This window comes from Paraphaeosphaeria sporulosa, assembly GCF_001642045.1.
Source record: "Paraphaeosphaeria sporulosa strain AP3s5-JAC2a unplaced genomic scaffold CC84scaffold_5, whole genome shotgun sequence".
NCBI lineage: Eukaryota > Fungi > Ascomycota > Dothideomycetes > Pleosporales > Didymosphaeriaceae > Paraphaeosphaeria > Paraphaeosphaeria sporulosa.
In genome coordinates, this window is record NW_017253364.1 from 2,162,867 (window position 1) to 2,182,075 (window position 19,209).

At 53.6% G+C, this 19,209-nt stretch overlaps 7 protein-coding genes across 7 annotated transcripts; 3 read left to right on the forward strand and 4 right to left on the reverse strand.

Moving 5' to 3' along the window:
• Positions 1-69: 69 nt before the first annotated feature.
• On the forward strand, positions 70-2,637 carry CC84DRAFT_1092558 (uncharacterized protein; the record flags this gene model as incomplete). The annotated part of the gene is made up of 2 exons (XM_018174464.1): positions 70-2,393; positions 2,460-2,637. The coding sequence occupies 2 exons, from the start codon at positions 70-72 to the stop codon at positions 2,635-2,637; spliced, it is 2,502 nt and encodes an 833-aa protein (XP_018036533.1).
• Positions 2,638-3,620: 983 nt separating this feature from the next.
• On the reverse strand, positions 3,621-4,250 carry CC84DRAFT_1217428 (putative acetyltransferase; the record flags this gene model as incomplete). Its single annotated transcript, XM_018182890.1, has 3 exons — positions 3,621-3,814; positions 3,871-3,946; positions 4,068-4,250. 3 exons carry the CDS (start codon positions 4,248-4,250, stop codon positions 3,621-3,623), a joined length of 453 nt encoding a protein of 150 aa, XP_018036534.1.
• A 2,739-nt stretch (positions 4,251-6,989) lies between these two features.
• On the reverse strand, positions 6,990-8,611 carry CC84DRAFT_751447 (kynureninase). The gene has a single exon (XM_018187299.1). The coding sequence runs from the start codon at positions 8,561-8,563 to the stop codon at positions 7,130-7,132; it is 1,434 nt and encodes a 477-aa protein (XP_018036535.1). The 5' UTR covers positions 8,564-8,611; the 3' UTR covers positions 6,990-7,129.
• Positions 8,612-9,037: 426 nt separating this feature from the next.
• CC84DRAFT_1217430 (indoleamine 2,3-dioxygenase beta type) lies at positions 9,038-10,343 on the forward strand (the record flags this gene model as incomplete). Its single annotated transcript, XM_018182891.1, has 2 exons — positions 9,038-9,346; positions 9,396-10,343. The coding sequence occupies 2 exons, from the start codon at positions 9,038-9,040 to the stop codon at positions 10,341-10,343; spliced, it is 1,257 nt and encodes a 418-aa protein (XP_018036536.1).
• Positions 10,344-10,377: 34 nt separating this feature from the next.
• On the reverse strand, positions 10,378-12,631 carry CC84DRAFT_1187167 (uncharacterized protein; the record flags this gene model as incomplete). The annotated part of the gene is made up of 4 exons (XM_018180908.1): positions 10,378-10,915; positions 10,963-11,590; positions 11,649-11,678; positions 11,725-12,631. The coding sequence occupies 4 exons, from the start codon at positions 12,629-12,631 to the stop codon at positions 10,378-10,380; spliced, it is 2,103 nt and encodes a 700-aa protein (XP_018036537.1).
• A 402-nt stretch (positions 12,632-13,033) lies between these two features.
• On the reverse strand, positions 13,034-14,226 carry CC84DRAFT_1090355 (uncharacterized protein; the record flags this gene model as incomplete). The annotated part of the gene is made up of 3 exons (XM_018174350.1): positions 13,034-13,343; positions 13,393-13,997; positions 14,062-14,226. The coding sequence occupies 3 exons, from the start codon at positions 14,224-14,226 to the stop codon at positions 13,034-13,036; spliced, it is 1,080 nt and encodes a 359-aa protein (XP_018036538.1).
• A 2,587-nt stretch (positions 14,227-16,813) lies between these two features.
• On the forward strand, positions 16,814-19,179 carry CC84DRAFT_1187168 (uncharacterized protein; the record flags this gene model as incomplete). The annotated part of the gene is made up of 2 exons (XM_018180909.1): positions 16,814-16,829; positions 16,889-19,179. The coding sequence occupies 2 exons, from the start codon at positions 16,814-16,816 to the stop codon at positions 19,177-19,179; spliced, it is 2,307 nt and encodes a 768-aa protein (XP_018036539.1).
• Positions 19,180-19,209: the final 30 nt, after the last annotated feature.

Genomic DNA, 19,209 nt, shown 5'->3' on the forward strand with positions numbered 1-19,209 from the left:
AAACCAGCCTCAGCCTTTTGACCACGTTAATGTGTTGATTTCTGAGGCTCACATCTGGCTGTAGAAGCCATGGGTCCCAATGACAACTTCACAACCTCGCGCTGGCGGCGCAACCGGTCCAATGCAAACCTCCTCGAGCAGAACCTCCAACCGATGCCGAGTGCTGCCAATATGAACTCGCTCAGGCCGCCGCCGGCACTCGAGCGCAAGAACTCCAGCAGAATGTCCCTCTTCAATCTCTTCAGCAAGCCCAAGGTAGAGAAAGCGAGAGGTCACATAGAGGTGGGCCTCGCTGTCCCGATGCAGCCACAAGAGCCACCCCGGCCAGCCTCACCACCGAAATCTGCGCTACGGCCGAACCCTCCACCCCAAGCACAGCAAGTGCATCGAATGCGATCGAGCCAATTCCTCCGACCCAAGTCTATGCGACCGCCCAGCATCGCACGGCATCCGGGCGATGACTGGGAGCCGCCACCGCTTTTCCAGGCCTATCCCCAGGCGATCAAGTACGCGACAATCCAGGCTTGCGTATATTCCCCAGATGCCCTCATGAGGACTCAAAGCCAGAGAAGACAGGCAGAAATGATGCGCGAACGCATGGATAGCCACAGAGATCTATCAACAACACTCGAGACTCCCTCCGAACATAAGAAGCTGGAGAAGACCCACAAGCGCTTGGACTCGATCTTACATTCTACCCCACAATTGACCAACAAGATCTACGTCTTGGTCACCTCGGGTCACATCTTGCAGTATTCTGGCGAAGGCCCCTTCGATCGCCTTCCCGAAAGAGTTCTCAGACTGGGCAAGGACTCTGCAGCATTTGCCTCCGATTTGATACCCGGCAAGCATTGGGTCTTGCAGATTCTACACAGTGCAAACGAGGACGGCACCGCGGGTGACGGGCCGAAACATTCGCTCCTTCACCGACTTCGAATTGGGGCTCCTGCCAGAAGGGATGCATCAAGCTTTCTGCTCGTTATGGAGAGCGCTGAAGAGATGGAGTCATGGATGACGATAGTCCGAAAAGAGATCGAGAATCTCGGAGGCAAGAAGGCAAGCAGCGAGTCCAGCAGAAATTCTGCATCGATTGACGAGTCGCCTGAGAATACTTCCATTGAACGACCGTACCAACGACCACCCGTCAAGCGTGGATCCAGTCGCTTAAGTACAATTACACCGGTTGACTCGCCACTACAATCGCAGTACTCGGACTCCCCTAGGATTGTCACATCTGAATGGGAGAGTGGTCGCAAAGAGAAAGCCGCCAGCGTGGTCGATTCTGCTAGCATCCAATCCTCGCGACCAAGCCTACAACGCCAGTCTGTCGAGGCATCCTCCATTCCTACAAGTCGAGACTCCCACGAGCAGATCCAACTTGATCAGCTTCGTGAGAGATCGCGATACTCGTATGTGTCTAGTGCGACTTCTGTTTCGGGTGTCAACACTCGTAATACGTCGCGAGATCCGTCGCCAGCTCCGCCGTCCCCTATCAAAGAAGTTTCAACGCCGGCAGATGCAGAACCGCGCCGAAGCGAGACGTCACTTAGGTCGTTTCACATGCATCCAGGGAACAACAGCACCCGCCGAAGATCCATGCAGCCCCTGCCTGTCACAAACGAGGACATCACTGCGTCTGCGCAGATTGCACGCACGCCTAAGCGCCATTCTATTTATGGCCCCACGTCACCAACCACGAGCGAGCCAAGACGAAAATTGGAGGTCGGCACGCCATTGTCAGACCCTATAATACTGAACTCGTCATTGCGTGCATGGTCACCTGCGAACAACGTTCAGCCCAGGGCTTCTGCCCAGTCTCAGAATGCGCTCCCAGCGCCATACATGCTGAGGAGCTCAAGTGCGCCCCCTGGGAACATGCTCAGTGCATTGTCGCCGCCACCTCAGCAGCCGCTACCGACACCTCCATCCCAGCGCCCTCAGTCCACGTCCCTTGGTAATATGTCCAATGCCGCTGCCGCTCTACCATACCCAGGTGAGCGCCGCATATCGGCGACACCTAAGCCCTACCTCCGTCCTCTTCCTGTACGACCACAAAGCCAAAATTCCGACGGCTCCGTCGTCGTCCCGCGTCGCTCCTCCCTCGCCTCAGGCAACAAACCCGCCCGCCTCCCGCTCGGCGTCGTCGTAAATCGCTCCGTCACTGAGCCCGCCCGGCCTTCCACCACTGCCAGCCCCATCACCCAGCGCCAAAGTAGCCCCTCCCGGCCCTACCAGCCCGCCCAACCCCAACCAGCAGGCCAGTCCCTACGCCGACCCACCTCCGTCCAAATTCGCTCCGACCCCGCTCCCTTCCTCTCCTCCTCGCGCCCAAACCGCGTCGTATCAAGCGCCCCTTCGTTCGTGCCGGGCAACCGCAGTATCTCCAGCACACCGTCCTTCGTACCGGGAACTCGTGCGTCTGCTGTGCCTATTGTGCCGGCTGCTCCGCTTACGAAGAGCCCTAGTATTCCTGTGCTCAGGGGCCACGGGCAGCAGCTCGCGCCACCGAAGAATCTCGCTCCGAGGAGGAGTATGCCGGCGATGGGATTGCCGCCGCCCGCGCCGCCGCCGAATATGCCGCTGCCGCCTCCGCCGCCGACGACGACGGTTGGGGGAGCGAGGGCTGTGGCGGTGTAGAAATTTTCTTTTACACGGTATCTTTTTTTGTTGTCCGTTGGGAATACGTCTTGGCAACAGACACGCCAGCCTGTTTCTTCCCTTATCGATGTGCTCCGAGCGCATTACGTTACCTGTCACGTTGTTACGGCTTTCCTTACATGATACCTCTGTCTTGCCGCGATCGATGGCTTCTTGTGGTATATATCCCTCAGTTCTGCGTGTGTTGCTATCTTTCTATGTAGCTATGTTTGTATGCTTCGTACCTTGTATCATTACCACTTTCTTATCCGTTCATGCTACGATGCACAGGGTTTGGTTCGGAAGGCAAAATGGGACTTGTTTCATCATGACGAGATATATCCCATCTTTACACGTAGGGCAAGGTAGATTGGGAAAAAGAGCGCTCCACACAATACACTCTGTTTCTCTTCAAATTGGGAAAAGCCACGCTGTGCACTATTGCTTCAGTGGCCGCACTCGAAATCATTACACCCCCTTCCATCTACCCCTGCCGCCTTGTTGCATCACGTCACATCATACTACGACTAACCTGCCGTGTGCGTGCTATATCCCAACCCGCCGTTGTCATAGCACCCTTCCACCCGTGCACTAGTGCAGCGAGTCATCCGCCTTCCCCACCCACAACGCTAGCCCCTCGCCCCCTTAGTCCGTTTCGACTCTTGCGATGAAACATTCTAGAAAACTTCACAAAGTGACGTGCGCCATGACATAGAGTGGGGAATAGACCGGAGAAGAGGTGCGCAGAGGGCAGAAAAGGGTCCTTCGGCTACTAGCACGGGGCTGGGGTTGAGATGGCAGGTGCACGTTGGTGCGTTACAGGAGTTTGACCCGTTTGACGGGTAACTTTGTCTTAGTCATGGTCATGAAGAGGAGGTTGCGAAGCGATATCCCCTTTGACGCGAGGAAGGTCGGATGTCAATCTAGAGAAGCACGGGGACTGGGCGACACCTCCACATTCAACTTAGCACACCGTCGTGGCCTCAATCCAAGTCCCAGCGATAATACACGTCCTTGCTTGCCGCGAGTTTGTCGTACAACCGCCGCGCGACGACGTTGTCGGTGCCGGTGATCCAGCTCACCCTCCGGCAGTTGAGGAGTCGTCCGGCTTCGGCGACTGCGTTCAGCAGCCGCCGCCCGTAGCCTTTGTTGCGTTCGTTCACTGCCACGAAGAGATCTGCCACAGTCGTCGTTACTACGAGGCTTGCTTGAAGTAGTGCACTCTCGACCTACCGCTCATATAGCAGATTCTCTTTTCTGACCACGGACTCGCGAGCCCAGTGAAGTGCGCGAGGCCAAGCAAGCTGCCCTAGGGCGCGGGTGCAAATCAGTACGAGCCACGACGGGATGGATACATGGCGTGCATTTCCTTCAAGCGAGAAAGATTTCTCGGAGAAGACAGCTGCGCTTTGGACAAGGGGGTTGCTCACAGTCTCGCTATCGCGAAGCACTAGGCCGTGGATGTCGCCATCTGGGGCTACTAGGCGTGCGAATGTGGAGTGGAACTGAGATTCTGGAAGCGTTGTGTTGGCGGTTTCAGAGAGGTACTGTGCCCAAAGGGAGGACCACTGGGTGTAGTCTTGGCAAGAGAGAGAAGTAACTGTGATGGGCATTGTGTGGCGTATCTTGATTATAAGCGTCGAAGATCAAAAGGATGTAGAATGAGAGGGAGGGGTTGCACCTGGCGTAAGGCTGAGACTTTCAGTACGTCTCCGCAAGGCTACATATGCTCCCGGCTGAAGAAATCGCGCCTCTACGGGTGCCGCAGTCGCTCGATTCTTCAAAGAACAGTGGCCAGAACCGACAGATCGAATAATTTGAAGCTGGGTAGGATACCTATGTATTCCTATGTCTCAGATTTCAGGTGTAATGGCGAGGCTGATGGTCATCGCGAAGCTGGTCCCCAAATCTTCGTCTATTGGTCCCTTGACCTGCAGCTAATTGCCTCCGCTATCCGCTGTTGTGCTGGGCGGCGTTAGGCTGGGTTCTCCGCACTGCGCCTTCTTACCTTCAGCCTTCTCACACTGGTAGTGTTTCCAAAAGCAGAGCTTTTGGAAAGAACATATGGTTTACTAGAGCCTGTACACTACAAGACCTTATTGTTCCACGCAGAGTTAAGCTCTACACAAAGGAAGGAGGATATATTGGAGACAAGCAGTCGCTCCAGTTTGAGCTAGTCTCAACCACTGGATCACCACTAGGGGTCCCTAGGGGTGCTTCAAAATGTTCCGCTTCGGGACTTCAGCCTTGACGAGCGTTTTGCTTGGGCAGCTTCACGCGAAACCACGTTCGAAGAAGACATGGCGTATTGCCTCCTCGGCGTTTCGACATTAACATGCCTCTTTTGTACGGCAAAAGGGGGGGGGATATGCAATGAAACGTCTTCGCCGAATCGCTGAACGCGCGAGATAAGGTACTTCAGGCGCTTTGCTACAGCAGAAACTTTCGGGGCTACGACAATGGCTTGGGGTCACAGATCCCTCTACCTTACCCCAACGAGCGATCAAAGCCCGTTTGCAGGATACCCGCTGGATTCTTGAAAGCCCCGCATATAACACGTGGAAGATGAAGCATGCTTCACCACTATGCCTTTGTATTATGCCAGCATCTGGCAAAATTCTTGTCAGTACTACGATTCTGGAAGATCTCTTGCAGCACCGTGATCATCCTGATTTCGGTGGAGTGTGTGTGTGCACTTCCATTTCGAATTTAGACAGGCCGACTCAGACCTAATGCTACGGTCTTTGAAAACTCAATTGACGAAATATTGTAGTCAGATGCCAAAATGCCTCGACATGGTTTTCGCCTTTCGTGATAGGTAAAAGTCCCGACCATCCATAGCTGGCTTAGCGGAAATGCTAAGAAAGTAATTACTCAACTTCTCCACGGTTTTCGTATTGGTTGAGGGTGTCGATAAGTGTGCAAGACCTCCATGGCCTAGATAGAACGCTACTTGATTGGCAGCTTCCGAACCTCCATCTACTTCTTTAAAGTCGCTTGCATCCGGAGATCGTGTCAATCTGTAATGATCGTTTAGGAGAAGACAACTACGTCTTGCTCGACTGGAAAGAGACCTATAGGGTCTTTCAGCAGCATATTAGTCAAAGATTATCTCGCGATGAGAACCTCCGCTCGTGGACGAACGATGTGCAAATCCAGGAAGATATCACCAACGCACTGGTGAAGGGATCCTATGGAAGGTAATCACATCCTTCCTACCCGAAAAGCGTTCATAGCTGACATAGTCTCAGTCTTCGGATATTTGCTTGCCAACTCGACATTTTGGTAAGGTGTCATCATAGAGACACATTGCGTGCGGCTCTTGCAGCCCTACCGCACAGTCTACTCGATGCTTACGATATGATCTTCTCTATGACAATTTAGACTCTCTAAGTACGCAATGCAGATCTTCCGGTGGGTAACATACTCCAATCGCCCTGTCTCTGCAGACGAAACTGCCGAAGGCGTCGCTATCGATCTGACCTGCGACCCAGCATTCAACCGCGATGGAACCCCGGAGGAACCCCTAAAAACGCTCAAAAACTACTCGAGCATTGTGACTGTAAGCAACACTGCACAAAACATGATCTCGTTGGCGCACATCTCCGTCCGAGATTATCTACAGCAGAAATTGCGGCAAACTCCATGCCACATCGCTATGGCAAAAGAAAGCCTGAAATACCTTGTGGAGCTCCCTTCAGCCGCCTCTTATGGAGAGATTCAAACATTCAAGTTCGCACGGTATTGCGCAGAATCATGGTTCACCCATGCTCGGAAAGTAGAAGCACACCATCGGCTCACCGCGAGCATAAGCGACATGACAATGGACCTGTTGTCAATCGGCAATCCTGCTTTTTGACCTGGCTCCGGCTGTATGACCCAGAAGAGCCTGGAGTGACACCAAATTACTCAAGGACCATAGAGTTGGTGGCACGGCCTCTCTATTATGCCACACTATTGGGCCTGGCGGAAGTGGTGGTAATACTGCTTAGTAGGAATGCTGACATCAATCAACGTGGTGGATGCTACAACAGCGCAATTCAGGCAGCGAGAGCCAAAGGCCACGCGTTCGTGGTCGGAATACTGCATCGTAGTGGCGCAAAATAAGTCGTGTAAGCGAAAGGAAATTCAAGATGACATGCTTGGTCTATGCCCCTCGTGTAAATGTGGTGAATAGGTGTCTCTTGATCCCAGCTCATGGCTGCAGTCTACAGGGAATCTTTGCGTCGTACTCAATACAGCTGTACAAAATCACACCGGGCGAATTGTGCTCATGTGTCCGACGGCTTCGGTCAAGACGTCAGTTGTCGTAGGATCTGCTTCCGTACAACTTCAAGAAAACCGTAATATACAAGGCCAAGACATATGTAGTAATATGGTTAGACTGAACAAGTAAAAGCGATTTCTCGTTACATCGGTTTCAACCAACGCAGCCCCGCGCCATCTAATCATTAACTGTACACGTCCTTAGAGGCTCTTCCAAGCCCCTCACCTACGGCGTGCTTGGCTTCGCCTTCAGCGCGTCCTCGAATATCCTCATAAATCTCCACACATCCCCAAATGTATTATATAATGGCACCGGCGCGACCCGTATGCACCCCGGCTTCCGCTTATCGCACACCACGCCCCCCTCTACCAGCGACGCACTCACAACCTCCATCAAATCCTCCTGCAACAGCACGCTGAGCTGCGTCCCGCGCCACCTTGGATCCTTTGGCGTGATAATTTCGAAAGGATCCCGCCCGTCGCGCTGATTCCGCGCCGCAATCCCAGAAAGCAGGTGCTCCGCATACGCAGTCAAAAGCAACGCTCTTGATCGCAACTTCTCCATAGACGTCTTCTCAAAAACGCTTAGGCTGCCCGACAGACATGTCAAATCGACGATGCTGGGGTTCGAGCACTGGAAACCTTGTGCGCCCTTCGTAGGCACAAACTTGTTGTCCATAAGGAAGCGCGAGTCCTTGTCGTGCCCGTACCATCCCTTTAGCCCGACGTTAGCCCCGTTGTCGCCGTGTTTCTCGTGCACAAAGGCGCCCGCGATGGCACCCGCGCCTGCGTTCATGTACTTGTACGTGCACCAGCACGCAAAGTCAACATCCCAGTCGTGCAGCTTGAGCTCGACGTTGCCCGCAGCGTGGGCGCAGTCCCAGCCGATAGTGATGCCGTGGCTGTGTGCGTGCGCAGTGATGGTCTTGATGTCAAGGAGTTGGCCCGAGTAGTACTGGATTCCCGGGAGCAGAATCAACGCCAGTTCATCCGCGTGCTTGTCAATTAGTTTGCAAATGTGCTCCGTGGTCATGAGATAGCCCTCATCCGGATCCACGGGGAGAATCGCCTTCTTGGGGTCCAGGCCGTGCCATTCGATCTGCGACTCAATGGCGTACCAGTCGCTTGGGAATGGACGCCACTCGCACATGATTCTGTATTTCTTCTCCGTCGGCTTGTAGAATGCGGCCATCATGAGGTGCAAGTTTATCGTTAAAGTGTTCATGGCTACAATTTCTGAAGGCGATGCACCTACGACGTCGGCCATCTTGCGCGCACAGTCGGCCGCCATGTCTTGGTATGGTGTTAAAGGAGAGTCCTCGAGCTGTGTGAAGTGACCGCCGACGACAATGGAACCCCATGTCTTCAAGTATGCATTTAGGTACTCCCCGACGGCTTTGGGTTGCAGACCTAATGAGTTGCCGCAGAAGTAGATGCTTTCATCGTCCGGACCTGATGCGGCTGCTGCCGTCCGGTCATCATCTTGAAGTGTCTTCCGCTTGAGCTGTGGCTTGGTAGGAACCACGAATTCTGAACGGAAAGTCTTTTGTATGTCGTTGCTCTGGTCGAGCGACTGTGCGAATTCAAGAGAGTCAGAGGTTGTAGGCCATTGTGGCTTTTGTCCCTCTCGCAATTGTCGGATAGCACTTGCCACGTCCATAGTGTTTGTGTCTGAGTGGATATTGTATGCTCGGTGTGAAAAGATGGCGTGAGAGGAGACCACGCACTCATTATATATCCGCGATAGGCAGGCACTTACGTCTATGATGGGGGCAAGCCTCGCCTAGCTCCGTGTTCTGCTTCCGTTGCGCAGTTTTGAAGGTTCCGTTATGACCTTCCGATAGCGGAGTAGCGCGAAAATCCACTTCCGATGCACAATGAGGTTCCGTCGAACATCCGTTCCGTCAGTCAGCCGCGTCGATTATGGAGTCCCTAACACCGATACGTCACGCTATAGCATCTTCGGTCAACGAACTTGATAATGGAGCAGGGTGGGTCGGCATTGTGAAATGATCAAAATGCGGTCAGAGGCCCGCGAGCCAACATTCCCACCTGGAGACTCCATATAAACAGAGCTTGAAAATACCCTCAATCCAGGCATCACCTTCATCTTTCCAACCTTATCGCTTACAACATGAGTCCTCACAAAGTTGAGATCTTGCCTTCGCGAGCCGCCCTTCCTCAATACGGCATCTCCAAGAACGGGTTTCTGCCCGAGAAGGCACCGTTGGAGCGACTGCCACAGGCATGCTACCAACCGTGGGAGCAAATAATCATAGAGCTACCGAAGCTCATTGAGAAGCAGCAGATCCGGGAGAAGGTGGATGCTCTTCCTGTAATAGGAACCGAGCAACTAAGCAGCGAAGCCGAATGGCAACGGGCATGTTCCATCTTGGCACTAATAGCCCAAGGCTACATCTGGACTGGCCCAGAGCCATCTCAGGTAGGTTGCAGAAACCTCATAACCGGAACCTTGCTGACTTCCGCTCCAGCGACTTCCTCCCGCCATCACTGTCCCCTTTCTCCAAGCGTCCGAACATCTTGAGGTGCCGCCAATTGCAACGTACGCAACATTGAACTTGTGGAATTGGAGGATCCTTCGGGAGGGCGCGGACATCACACAACCAGACAGTCTCGTGGCTCTACAGACGGCCACTGGCACGGATGATGAGTCTTGGTTCTTGATCATCTCATGTGCCATGGAAGCAAGAGCAGGACCGCTCATCGACAGAATGCTTGGCGCCCTAGAAGCAGTAGAAGCCAATGACGTGCCGACTATTATCGCTGCTCTGGAATATTTCAAGCAACGCCTGGACGAAATCGGACGTCTGCTTGAACGTATGGATGAGCGATGCAATCCCCAAGCTTTCTACCACACAATCCGGCCTTTTCTCGCTGGCAGCATGAATATGGAGGCTGCGGGATTGACTAATGGAGTCTTTTACGATGAAGGCGACGGAAAAGGCTCTTGGAGGAAATACCGGGGTGGCAGCAACGGCCAAAGCTCGATATTACAATTCTTTGATGCTGTCCTCTCTGTCAACCACTCCCGCTCTGGAGGCTTCCATCCTGAGATGCGAAAATATATGCCTGGTCCCCATAGGCGTTTTCTGGACGATGTCGAGGCAATTTCGAACATTCGTAGCTTTGTTGCTAGTCAGGAAAGGAACGTCGCTCTCACGGTTGCCTTTAATGATGCAGTCAAGGCGTTAGGTGCTTTTAGAGACAAGCACATCGCACTCGTCACTCGATACATCGTCATCCCCAGTCGCATGCCGAAGCCAGAGCGTGGTGTAATCCGCAAGGATATCGCCTCTGCTTCCACGAAGATGGCACTGGAGGCCCAGACTCAGGAGCTACGAGGTACGGGCGGTACTAAGCTGATTCCCTTCTTGCGGACTTCGAGAGACGAGACCAACGAGACGGCTGTTGAGAGATGAATGCTGTGATGTAGTGTGACACAAACGATGTCCACTATGGATGGAAGCCTTGGTTCACCTGCTGGTCATGAATCGGGAACAGTGGGATATCCGCAACCGATGCACCATCCGAATTGTGAGTCCCAGGTTGGAGGAAGTCTTGCAAACCAGGGTCGTACTCTGTGGGCCAGGGTAAGGCGAAGAAGTCAGCATCATACATAGTCCAGTCCATGGGAGCTGGGGCGGGGGCAGATCCCTCTAGATCATATGGTGGAGATGGCTCAGCTGACTGTCGGAAGCGATCCAGGCTTGGGTCTTCGGTTGGGGGATGGGAGTCCGAAGTCAATAGACCAAACAATTCAGAAGAAGCTTGCTTCCTTTTTATGCGTAACTGCATCTCGCGTTTCTTGACATGGGCGGCTGTGAGTTTGAGTAGTGACCGCACTATGCGCGAGTATTGTCCTGCGTGTGGGTCCACACTGCTGAAGTATTCCAAACATCGGATGGACGCTTCGCAATTCTCGACGAACATGGATCCCGAACGTCCAAGAGTACCGACTGCGAGGACGAGGGAAGTCGTGAACAACCAAGATCTGTATTTGTTAAGATCTACAGTGAATTAAGTGGCAGAGTGACTTACACGATGAGTGGCATCCTGTGTGGTAAAGTTCCAGTGCGAATCACTGTTTGCAGTGTCTCGACAAAAGATGTCGCAGCGTCAAGTGCGGCGTCTGCGTATTTCCGCTTGCTCGCGTGGTCGCCTTGTGTGTGTGTCCCCTTCATCGAAGCCCCCATGAACGTGTAGATCTCATAGATAAGAAACGGTCTCGTGAGCAACATGATGCCGTAATAGTATGAGCACAGCGTCGAGCAAGCACCGACGAGTGTAATGTCGGCTGTGTCACGAACACTAGGTCGGTCTATTGCTTCGGACAAAGGTTGCAACCAATTAGATGCCCAGCCTTTCAGCTGACGGGAAACGAAGTCTGCTATCCGTAATGAGATGCGCTTTCGAGAATAGACTTCAACCACCACCCGTTCGATGATCATGAATATCTGTACACTGGCGTCAAGCATATTAGAGGCGACCCCATTGTCTATCTGGACGATGTTGTATTTGACGGTACAGTCTACGTCCGACGTACACGGCGGACGACCGAGGTTGGTGCTGATAAGCATGTCGACGACTCGCAAACTCTTCCAGATCCGATCTCGCATAGTTCGAATCGATCCACCGAAGGAGGCATTCACTTCAGTGCGGTGAATGCCTTTTGTCATAAATCATTAGAAAAGCACCAAGCAGCTAGAAGATACAGTTTCACATACCGATGGCGTACGCAGTACGGGCTGCGAGAGCTACGCATGTAAGCAAAGAGCATAGCGTCACGGCTCCGTGACTTACAAAAGTAGAGGTAAGCTCCATTTGGCTGAAATGCACGTAGCATGTAGATAGCTACGAGGGCGAAACCCTGTACAGTCGCGACATTCATGATGTTGCACATATTCTTAGACAAGGCTGATCTCGCATGATCGAACCAGGCGTCCGCTCTGGCCTCGTCGTTATCTTGTGCACCTATGGCAAGTACCAAGAAGAAGACGGCACTCGCGGCGTCATCTGTGTGCGGCATCATGCCACTAGCCCACGCTTTCATTTCGTTAACCAGCTCTTCGCGCTCAAAAAGCTCTGCGAGGCCACTCGTAGCTACGAGGTACTTGCTGACCAGGTGTGGCACATTATGCACATTGACCGAAGTATCCGAGGGTCTACTTGCAGTTGTGGGACGAGCGATCTCAATGATGCAGTCTCGTGCTGCAGGAACAGGGAATCCATCCGGATCGACTTCGGAAGAGATAAGATATCTCACCGTCTGAAGAAAAGATAGCGGCGCACAGTCGCCAATGAAGATGAACTTTCCTTGGGCATCTCGGAGTATCCGTCCTTCAAGTGGGACGACGGTGTCTTCATGGTGGTCATCTCTACTTGTGGTAGGGGAGAGTGAGGAGCCAACTTGATTCTGATCTTGGTTCAACCCGTCACCACTTCCAGGTCGAAGAGTGTTGCCTTCGCTGTGTGCCCTGCTTCGGACTGTATGTGGCGTTGAGTTGGTGTTTTGATGATTCGGAGTGTTGCCAACAGAGCGAGTCTTGGGACCGGAAAATGTACAGGTAACTGCGCAGTCTTTGCGTTTGCAGTATCCGCAAGGTTGTTCTCCGTCGCATTTAACTTTCCGCTTCTTGCAAAGATCACAGGCTGCGGTCACACGATCGAGTCGCCGCCTTTTTTCGGCAGGGGCGGTTTCAGTCATCATTCGATGTGTATTATCACCTTAGCTTGTCTTGTGGCGACTTAGGTACTTGCGTCGGATGAGAGAAGAAGCGGAAGCTGGAAAGATTCCGACAGCGTTCTGCGACGGAAGCACTAAGGTCTTGGCATTAGTCATTGGGTCATGCGCGTTCCGGCGATGATGGAGGGCTGTATCGGTCAAGACGAACCATCAACAACTAACATCGACCCGATCACCACCACGCTGAACCGCTGCACATGTTGTTCGGAACCCGATCAGCTGTTTTGATATGTCGCCGATGAGAATCGGAGCTTCAGAGATCCTGTATTAGTATAGCGCTCTGTGCTGAGTGCGTTGATGCGCAATCACTAGGTCAGTGTGCAGAGCAGGTCTCGATCGAAGAAAAGGAAGGCCGTAATGCCGTTGTCATTCGATCACCACTGTTCTCGTTACATGTATCGCTCCGAGCGGTGGTTTCTCATAGTCTCTATTAAGCTCCATCTCGTCTTCCGATACCCTACTCACGACAGTCGCAGACTGCTGCGTCCTTGCAAATCTTGCATGCGATTCATTGTCGGGCATCCTGTTGAGTGAGATGCCCATTCCCGATCTCTTACTCGCATTCGTCATATGCCGGGTAGACCGGTAGGACCCCGGCCTGCGACCCATACAGATTGCGTAGATGGGTTTTAACGCGGGTATCGAACCGCATACGATGAGAAGGATAATTTCGATTCTAAAGATTCGAGTTAGTGCTGGGCAAGTGACCTGACGATTGACCATACCCAGTCCAGAGGAAAAGCTGAAATGTCTCCCAGGTGAAGTCCGACCTCGCATTGAGTGTGCTGAGCTTGCTCGCCTTGACCGCTGCACATATACCGGTTATACTACCGCAGCCAAGAAGAGCACATAGCGCGATGCGCTTCTTGAGATCCGTTTTCAGGCCCCACACGAGCGTCACCGGGATCGCGGCGAGATAGAAATCGGTCAAAGCGTGTACTGCGGCGCCGTAAATCGAGAAACTGCTCTGCACCCTCGGATCCCAACATTTCGTCGTCTCTTTAAGCGATGGATCCCACAAGGCAGCTGAGTTGTCGCATTGAATAAAGGTAAACAATATCATTAGGAAGGTGTTGATGGCTGTCCATATGACAGCAACGTAAAGACTCCATTTGCGGAACACTGATGCGCGATTAAGGAGGCGGAGTATTAAGAAGGCGATAGCGATTTTCCCTGACCCAAGGCAAAAGATGGCAAGCGGTTGTGCGATCCAGTTTAGCTTCGTCACATACACCAGATGCTCCGGATTTGCGATGAGATATGCGAGATGCCGGGTACCGCCGTCAAAGGAGAACATGCAGACAAGAATAGTAAGAGGTAGAAAGATCGCCTGCACGGGTGTCAGTACTCAGGTTGCTTGCTGCCGCATACAAGATGAGGAAGTTTGCGCGTACCCACGTGATCAGCATACACCAGTCGTCAACACCTACGCCTGCAATGCTGAACCTCGCTGTCAGTCGCATGCCCACAAAGACAAGCGACACAGCACATCCTGCAATATAGACGGCGGCGAGGTGCGGACCGCGATCGTAGTTTGGGTAGTCGGGCGCTGTGGTCATTGTGGAAGCTGTCGAGAGACCAAAGTACGCAGAAGGACCGCGTAGCTTCAGTTTTGTCCAGCACTCCTCCCGACTATTGCATAAAAGGGGAACGATCTCCATTACATATGAACCTTCAGGATTCCTCATCCGCCCGTGCAAAGCTTGGAACCACGACGTGCGCCAGGGTCGTGGTGAGCCATGAGTCGCGATGCCCGATAACCAATGTTTTGCAGCACTGTGACGACTCCTCACGGCACGTAGCCAGGAACAGACTCATACAATGCAGGCATTCTGGTCTGGGCTTTACCCTTCAAACCCAATTGGGGAGAGTCGCAACTAAAAAGAGATCGGCACTGCACAGACCCCCGGCCGAAGTTCCTCAACACGCATTAGTGCTGTGATATGCAAGGCCCGCTGACAGCCACGTGAGGGGAAGAGGGCGCCCACCCCCAATTGTGAACAGGAGTTGTCCAGATTCTTGTATTTGGTCGTTCCTGAAACAGCGGCGGCAGGTAGGCAGTGGCGGTAGATCGTGCCAATGCCGCTAAGAAACTCTATGCTAAAGAGACGAAGCGGGGGGCGCCAGCCTCATGATCCGCTCTCAAGAACATCAACTTCGCTGGAGAGTCGTTCGTGTCGTTGCGGACGTTTGGCCAGATGCTGTGCACTCTGGGGGAGAGGGAGATCAGTGATCATCGGAAGATCAGTCTGGAGAACCCGTCTAGATCTTTCAACGTGCGTCAGGGCAACGGAAGTTGGGAAGCGTATGATCATAAGATCGACGCCCCAACGGGCCACAATTCGGCTGTTTGCTTGGTGGTACTCAAGCACTTCAATGGCAGCCATCGCAAGGTACTGCCTCTACCTCCACAACGCTCACGTGCACTGCATCGAGGTCCATGTCCGCGATGAGTAGTGTTGTACGCTTGTGAAGCACTTCTTTTGCGAGACATATGCCTACGAGCTGAACGTGCTGAGCGAAATGACGCGCAGAGAAATGTGTCCGGTCGGTAAATGCCTCCGTGGTCTCAGGCATCGTCATCCACGTGGTGTTGCACGTAGGGGTCTGTCATCTGTCAGACCCACATCGGCTGCGGCATCGTGCAATAGATATGACCAGGAACCCTCGACCCCAGTTGAACTGCGGTCTTCAACGATGGGGATATGGTGATGAAGAACCGGACACTGGCCAACTGTGTCTTCATCATTGTCTCCATGTAAGAACAATCCCACAGCTGGACGCCTTGTGGTACCAGTCCGGGGTGTGGCGCGTAGGCAGCCGCGTTCACCTTGCTTGCCCCTGGACTGGATGGATTCGCAGAAATGCAAAGTCCCACATTGGCTGGACAGAGGATTGATCATCGTGAGGAGATGCATTGCTGACCGCAGCAGGAATGATAGCCGCCAGCTCCCCGTAGGCATCAGAAGCAAGTTGTGCTTCAAGACAGTCTCGTTGCGAGTCACGTCGAGGTCCAAGCCGTCCGGAGACGTTGATACTCACAATGTCTTGCGAATTGAATAATCGAAGTGGGGGACGGCACGCAGAATTAGCGCCCCTGAGTGCCGGACCCTAGTAGCGGGCGCCTTCCTGATCTAGCTCTTTGCACCGTTGCGCTTTCTTAAATTGCCAATAGGAGATCCCGATGTCTTCGCAATGCGTCCCACCAAGAATGGAGTATTTTGTGTAGATCTGAATAGACCGTGCGCCGTACCTGGCTATCGGCGGTAACCCAAGCCCTTGTAATCATACGATGCCTGATGCGATTGTAACCCGTTGACATGTGTAAGTCTTCAGCATCTCCGCGCACCTATTCTCACAGTTAGCTTGGTGGCGCTGTCTTCTCCATTGAGTAGGAAACGAAACCAGCTTCCGATCGGCTGAACCCACGCGCAATCTCACCTTTGTGGTCTCTAGAATTGCCCCTGCTATCGTCCAAGTACGAACTGGCTCTGGGATATGGCATGTAGATTGATGCTGGGTGTGCACGTAGGTGTGTAAAGGCCAAGGGCGAATGCGATGGCTTGGCAGTTCAGCGCACCAACAAGGAGGACCCTCTTTGCGTCACGGATCTTTGACGACCGCAAACCTCATCGCGTCTTCTTCAATCAGAAGTGCAGTATGTTCAAAGGAACAAAGCTAATGTATAGCGTCGCAATCGGCGGCCCGAGAACAGCCACCGGATAAGATCGTGCTCGTGCAACTTTCAAGCCGCCGCAACATCGTGACTCGAGAAAGCACACCAAAGCCAGCCAGCCAGCCATACGTACAGGCACAAACGCCGCGAATCGCCTGTAGTATACATACAATGTCTCGACGGCAAGTGGGGCTCCCTGCAGTATGCAGCCGCATGTACATGTACAGTCCCACCTGCGTGTTCGCACCGTGAGGAGACCCCGGGCCATCTGATACCGAATCTTCCGTCCACACAAAGCTGCCACCACGACAACGCGAAGGAGTTCTCGGAAAGGCGTTCCGAAAAATGATGTCTTCTGTTGGAGAAAGTTGGGGAGCAGAGGCTTTGCATCTCCAAGCCCTTACCCGCTGGATATCGTATCCTTTGAGAGCCCGAAACTGCAGGCGCAAATCCTCCTCCAGATTGCAAAAATGAAGTTTCGCGATGGTACGTTTACAGGGTGCGGGGATTATGTACCATGGATCAGCGCTGAAAGCAAAGCATAGGCATGTGGCTCACCAACGACGCGTTCACGGTGCAGTACGCAGAGGAAGCCTACACAGTCACGCCACGCGAAGACAACAAAGCTGTCACGCTGCTCTGTCCCACGCGCAAGATCTTCTCCCGCGGCGATACGCTCAATCTAGCCACTATCTCTGTCGAGCTCGAGGCCCACTTCGACGGCGTTATATCCTGCGAGGTAACGCATTTTGTCGGCGCACGCCGACTGGGGCCCGACTTTGACCTGTTTCCCCACGGCAAGCCAGATGCAGATGCATGTGTGAGCAAGGTCGAACAAGGAACGACAATCACTTCTGGGGGTCTGAGTGCGACCGTCAGTGGAGATGCGCATACATTCGATGTGAAGTTCCACGCCACAGGCAGCTCGAAGACGATTACTTCGCTGCTGAACCGCAGTGTGGGGCTGGCATATTCACCCGCCTTGACGACGCCTAAGCAAGTGGAAGATATCAGCGACCGGAAACATTACATGTTCACGCAGACAGATCTCGCCGTCGGAGAGACTATTCACGGCCTGGGCGAGCGCTTCGGAGCATGGAACAAGATCGGGCAGAATGTGGAGGTCTGGAACGAAGACGGCGGGACTTCCAGTGAACAAGCGTACAAGAATGTATCCTTCTGGCTAAGTTCACGCGGCTATGGCGTCTTCATCGACACGCCCGACAAGATTGACTTAGAAATTGGAAGCGAGCGATGTTCTAGGTTGCAGACCACGGTGGAAGGTCAGCGTCTCAAGTGGTATCTAATCTACGGCCCGACGCCCAAAGAGGTTTTGACGAAGTACTCGATCCTAACGGGCAAGCCTGGAAAGCCACCAGCATGGTCCTACGGCCTTTGGCTGTCGACTTCCTTCACGACATCATACGATGAGAAGACAGTGCGCCACTTCGTCGAGACGATGAACGAAAACAAAATCCCCGTCGAAGTCTTCCACTTTGACTGCTTCTGGTTGCGCGCTTTCCACTGGACAGACTTTGTCTGGGACCCAGAGTTCTTTCCCGACCCACAGGGCCAAATCCAGCGTATGAAGGAGGCCGGCCTCGTTAACCACATCTCCGTATGGACGAACCCCTACGTCGGACAGGCATCACCCATCTTCAAATACGCTGCGGACAAAGGCTACCTGCTCAAGAAGACGAACGGCGATGTATGGCAGTGGGACCTCTGGCAAACGGGCATGGGCATCGTCGACTTCACCAACCCCGAAGCCTGCACCTGGTTCACGGGCTGCATGGAGAAGTTGTTCGACATGGGCGTCGACGCCATCAAGACCGACTTCGGCGAGCGCATTCCCACGAAGAATGTCCAGTGGCACGACAAGACAGTCGATCCGAGCAGGATGCACAACTGGTACGCATTCATGTACAACAAGCTCGTCTACGAAGCCCTCCAAAAGCGTTACGGCAACAATGAAGCCATCCTGTTCGCACGCACTGCGTGCGCAGGCACCCAGCGGTTTCCCCTCCATTGGGGCGGCGACTGCGAATCCACTCCCGCGGCACTGGCTGAATCCGTCCGCGGCGGGCTCTCCCTGGGGCTGGCCTCGTTTGCCTCTTGGGCCAGCGACATCGGCGGCTTCGAGGGCAAGCCCAAGCCGTGGATCTATAAGCGCTGGGTTGCCTTTGGCTTCCTGTGCACCCATAGTCGCCTGCACGGCTCGTCGTCGTACCGCGTGCCCTGGCTCGTGGACGATTCTTCCACCGAGCCGGAAAACTGCACGGAGGTCTTGCGCCACTGGGTACGCTTCAAGCGTGCGCTGATGCCGTATCTCTTCGCGCAGGCCGAGGAGAGCATCGCGAATGGCTGGCCTACCAGCGTGCGCGCGGTAGCCCTCGAGTTCCCTGAGGATCCGACAGCTTGGTACTGCGATCGCGAGTTTATGATTGGCTCACAGCTTCTGGCCGCCCCTGTGTTCGACGAGGAAGGTGAAGGAGAAGTGTACCTTCCTCCTGGAAGGTGGTTCGATTTCTGGACCGGCGAGGAGGTGCAGGGGAGCAGATGGGTGAGGCAAAAACATGGGTTCCTTCAGACGCCGTTGTTTGTGCGAGAGGGGACTGTGCTTGTGCTCGGGCAGAGTGAGGGCGAGGGTGGGTTCGCGTACGAGTGGTTGAAGAGTGGCGGGACGGTGACGACGTATGGGGTCAAGGAGGGAGACAGGGCTGTCTTGGTAGATAGGACAGGGGAACAGAAAGGCGTGCTGGAAGTGGCGGCGGATGGAGAGATCAAGGGACTAGATATTCTAGAGGGAGAGTGGAAGGTAGAGAAGGTGGGATAAACGCCATGGTTAGCGGCAGTGTGTTGGGTA